This window comes from Frankliniella occidentalis, unplaced genomic scaffold (genome assembly GCF_000697945.3).
Source record: "Frankliniella occidentalis isolate FOCC.00 unplaced genomic scaffold, Focc_3.1 Scaffold2, whole genome shotgun sequence".
Classification (NCBI taxonomy): Eukaryota; Metazoa; Arthropoda; class Insecta; order Thysanoptera; family Thripidae; genus Frankliniella; species Frankliniella occidentalis.
Window position 1 is genome coordinate 1,346,752 of NW_026267132.1, and position 4,568 is coordinate 1,351,319.

Sequence of the window (4,568 nt, forward strand, 5' to 3'; positions counted from 1 at the left end):
CCCTCCCTCCCTCCATCCCTTCCCTTCCCTCGCTCCATCTCTTGCTCGCCCCTTTTGTTCTCTCCTTCTCACTTCCTTTCCGACCCTAGTCCAGCTTTTTTGAAACCCGTTTATGTGGGCAGGTGAGCGCGCGCCACGGGAAGGGAACATCAAAACAAACTTCCGGGCCACATCTTGTTTTGACGTGTGTCCCCGGCTCTCCGTACCCAGCGCGCGGCGGCTGGTGGCGGTGGTGGTGGTGTTGGAGGCACTGGGCGCCCTTCCCCTTCCCGCTCCGCCCCCTCCCACCTCACCCCACCTCACCCCGCCTCCCACCTCACCTCGCCTCCCACTACCCCACCACGCCCCATCCGTCTGAATTGCTTGCCAGGGTAGAGAGAGGTATTGCGAGGTGCCCAACTGACATGGGTTTATAAGCGACCTTGAAGCTTTACGTGCTAGTCTTTTTCCCCGGTGCCTTATTATTATTTTTTTGTTTCTATTTCTTCTCTTTTCCGTCTACGAAGTAATAAAGGGAGGTGGTCGCGGTAGGGCCTCTTGTCTTGCACCCCGACGAGTATGTAAGGCTCGGGTTGGAGCTCGTAGAGGATTAAGACAGTTCGAGTGGAGATAATGATGTAAGTTTCTAAAAATTATAGATTTTTCAAAATTCGTACTAAAAAGAAAACTCTTTTAAATATTCAATGCAGGAAGTTATTTTTTTTTTTCAATTCTATGAATTTAGTTTTGTTATTTTTCACCGCTTGACTTTACATCTTGGTACGTTACTCTGGGAAAAGGGTGGTAACGGGGTGGTACCGAAAAGCGTCACCTGCCCTCCTGCATGCTATCCGCGTTTGCTATTCAGAACACCGACGATGACAGCTTCGAGCCCGCGTGCGAGCGTCATCGACGTGCGTCGGACCGGAGGGCGCGCTCAACCCGTCGTGCTCGAGGGCGTCGTCGTTGGTGGCGCAGTGGCAGCGCCGCGGGTCCGCCTGGCTGCAAGGCCTGCAGCAGCACCCCGCCCGGCACTAAAGGGCGTCGCAACATTGTCTCATGAGCGTGACGTGGGAGAGGAAGGGCAGGGAATAAAAGCGGCAATGTGGTGGTGGCCAGAGGACAGTCGGATGCGCCTTATTTCCCCCCTCCTTTTGTTTCCTTTCCGTCCGCGGCCGGGGGGCTAAGGAACAGGAAAACATGATGTATCTTTGTCTTTCGCCGCTGCCTTCCACGGGTGTCCGCCTTAAGCCATGTATGACATGACCTGTTCTGGTTAGTTTGTAAAAGATTATCTGGAAACCTATTCGGTTGCCTTTTTGTTTAACATTGTTTTGATGCTATTCTGCTCGCAGGTTGGCCAAGGAGGACGCGGAGGTCGGCGCTGGCGGCGCCCCCACAGCGGCGAGCAGGGGGGAGGCCGTCGCACCCGGTGCTGGCACCGGGAGCACGCCGACGACGAGGGCCAGCGCCGCCAACCGGCTGCAGAAGTCGGGCGCCAAGCGGCTGGGCTCGGTGTGGAGGACCATGGCGGGCGAGCAGATGGAGCAGGCGCGCCGCACGCTGGCCGACCAGGAGGCCGCCCGAGAGGAGGCCGCGCAAGGTAACCGGACCCGACCCGGACACGACCCCCCGCCTCCTTTGAATGCTCACGAAATTCGCCCCCCAAAGTTTCTAGACTGGTAAACAGGAATTTGTTTAAGTTGTTCCTCTGTCGTGCCGCCCAGCCCAGCCCGCGGCCCGCCAGGCCCCCTGCCCCTCGCCGCCACCTGCGGGCCGCGCAAAGATGGGGGGAAAGAGGGGGAAGGGGGTCCTCGGAGACAACCCTTTTCTTTCTGCCGCGCCCGAGACGAGGGCCGTTAAACAAATCCCTCTTCCGAGCCCGGGCCCGGGATCTAGTTGATTCGAGCACGCCCCCCACCCTCCCTCACTCTCAGAAAAAAGGATGTGGGAAATGTTTTGAATTTATATTGGGCATAACAGCGCAGAACCCAGCAGCATACACGGTGGAGTCCCTCTGAACCTCGCGTCCCCGCGCGCGCTCACGACTACATCAGAATCTAGCGTTTTGGTTTTAAAAGAGGGAGAAAAAAAATGAAAACCTCATACGCTGCCGTAATTTAGTCTCGTTCCATTATAAGCCGGGGGGACTGTGCGGTGTGCGCATTGGGGTTCAAATCCCGCTCGCTGCGTTGGTCTGTGAGGTTGGGGGGGGGGGAGGCATCCTCTACCCAAAGCCGCGCTCTCGAAGAACCAAAGGACGCGGGAGAAGCGAAGCGGTGGCGCGCAATACCGGCAATACCACACGCTCTCCATATGAAGTCCGTATATTCCAACGAGTTCTGCCGCGCGCGGGTTGCGTTCCCTCCCAGCCGTCCCCCCGGCGCGCGCAGCCGCGCACAAAGCCCGCTCCTCTTTTATAATACTGGGCGCAGGGCGCACCCACGTGGGGGTCTTAGGAGTGAAAAAGTGCAAAGAGGGGTGAGCAGGCTCCCCGGCATACACGTGGACCTAGGGGTACTTCACTTAAAATAGCGTACACAGATTTTTTTCTGTTTTTCTTTTTTTTTCTTTTTTTTTTTGTTGTTTTTTTTTGTTGATTTTTGTCTTGATTATTTCTGATGTAACTAATTTTTTTATTGTTTTTTCCTTTAAATTGTTTATTTCTTACACTTATTCTAGCCTATTTTGGAGGGTGTACACTGATTATTATTTTTTAAAGTGAAGTATACTCCTGGTGGTGGACCCGCGCGCCGAGGAACGGAGTCATCTCCTTATTACGTTTAGGCGGAACATTTGAGAGGGGGTGGAACGCGCCAAGAGCAAGGGCGTGCGTCGAGTACCTCGTGAGAGTGAAGCGGGGGCTGCGGACCTCCTCCTCGTCCTAATAATGCAGGGGCGATGCCGGGGCGGGGCCGGGGGGTGAGTTAATGTTACGGGCCGGACGGGAGGTGGCGGCGGCGAGAGGGCGTGGGAATCGATAGGGTGAGCGATTTTCACCTCTCCTGGTAACGACGTCCCACAGGGCCGCGCGTATAAATTATCCCGGTTGGCTAACTCCCTGCTCCCCACCTTCTTCTTCTTCTCCAGTTGTGTGCGTCGCGGACGTGCTGTCGTCGGTGCACGCGCTCTCGGTGCTCAACATCCTGCACAACGCCCTGACGCTCTACAAGCGCGTGGTGGGCAGCAAGCAGCAGTGCTCCCCCAGCCAGAGGTACGTGTGCATTTCTGTATTTATGAAAGCTTCTGCCACCAGGTGCACAGAAAAAGATAATTAACTAAAACAAAATTTCTACCTACAAATTACAAAAATTAGCGACATGTAGCCAAATACATAACTTAATTGATAGACAAATGGCTAAAATTTTAGCTTGATGACAAATAATCAGTTCTTCCGTATTTAGCTATTGATTTAGTTATCTAGCTAATCTTTTGTTGTTTTGCCTGTCAGGTGGCGCCACTGCAGCTACCACTGTCTGCAGCTGCTGGCGGCGCGGGCGCTGCTCTTCATGGTGGAGGGCCAGGCCGTGCAGCAGCAGCTGGCGCAGGAGCCGCAGCTGCGCATCCTGGCCGCCGCCCTCGACTCGACCCACGACCCGGTGAGTGCTCGGCTGGCACGGCTACAACTCACTCACTCACTTGGTCCTCTCGGCGGCGTTGCTCACGATGCTCTCTGTCTCTGTCTCTCTTCCGCAGCAACTGCTGGTGCTGGTGCTGCAGATCGTGGCCACGCTGGCGCTGGACCCGTCGCACCACCGCGCCCTCGTGGAGCAGGGGCTGCCGGACGTGCTCTCGCAGCTGCTGCTGCCCTCGGACGAGTGGTACTACACGAACCACTCCACCAAGTACGCGCGCTTCGTCAAGCACCACGCCGCGCGCGCACTCGTCTACCTGGGCCTGCAACACCGCGTCAACCTGCGCTTCTCCGTGTACGACATCCTCACGGGTGAGTTTCTCCCCCCCCCCCTCCCCTTTCCTCTCGGACCAGGCCGGAGCCCAGCATCCCCCCGGGGGCGGCGCCCCCTGCCCCCTGCCTTGCTCTGATTCGCTTGGTTAGGAACAAAGTTAGGGCTGATTAGCCACGGTTAATCTCGAGGATCACGACGGGCCCGGCGGGCCCGGAGATGACCGTGAGAGGCTCGAGGACACGCGGCGAGGCCCACGAGCAGCGCGCGCTCTGATTGCCTCGAAAAAGAAAAACAATCAAAAGGAGCGGGACTGGCGCTGGGCCGGGCTGGGCCGGGCTGGGCCGGGCCGGCCGCTTCCTGGCCGTGCTCCTCCAATTTATTTCCCCTTCGTCTGCTTGTTCCACGCTAATTGCTACGTCGGTGGCGAAGGCGATCCCGCCGCGCCCCGGACCCGCGCGCCCCGCCACCGCCAGGTTATTGATAAAGGGAGTCGATCCCGTCCCGGGGGGGAGGGAGGGGCGCCCCCCCCCCCCTCCGAGCCATCACTCTGCGCCCGGCGCCTTTCTAATTCAGCAACAGAAACAGGGCCTCCGTGAGAAAGGAGAAGCTCGGCTCATTCAGCCCGGGCGCGAGGGGGAGCGGGGGGTAGGGGGTGCACAAAGACCCCCCACCCCCCACCCC

General features: G+C 57.7%; 1 protein-coding gene across 1 annotated transcript in view; it reads left to right on the top strand.

The window, feature by feature from the left end:
• The window catches only part of LOC113218296 (uncharacterized), a 25,978-nt gene that overhangs the window by 7,177 nt on the left and 14,233 nt on the right, over nucleotides 1–4,568 (top strand). The window contains exons 6-9 of the mRNA XM_052263637.1: nucleotides 1,335–1,582; nucleotides 3,070–3,193; nucleotides 3,431–3,578; nucleotides 3,676–3,925. Coding sequence (XP_052119597.1) covers nucleotides 1,335–1,582; nucleotides 3,070–3,193; nucleotides 3,431–3,578; nucleotides 3,676–3,925 — 770 coding nt within the window. The remainder of the gene's footprint in view (nucleotides 1–1,334; nucleotides 1,583–3,069; nucleotides 3,194–3,430; nucleotides 3,579–3,675; nucleotides 3,926–4,568) is intronic.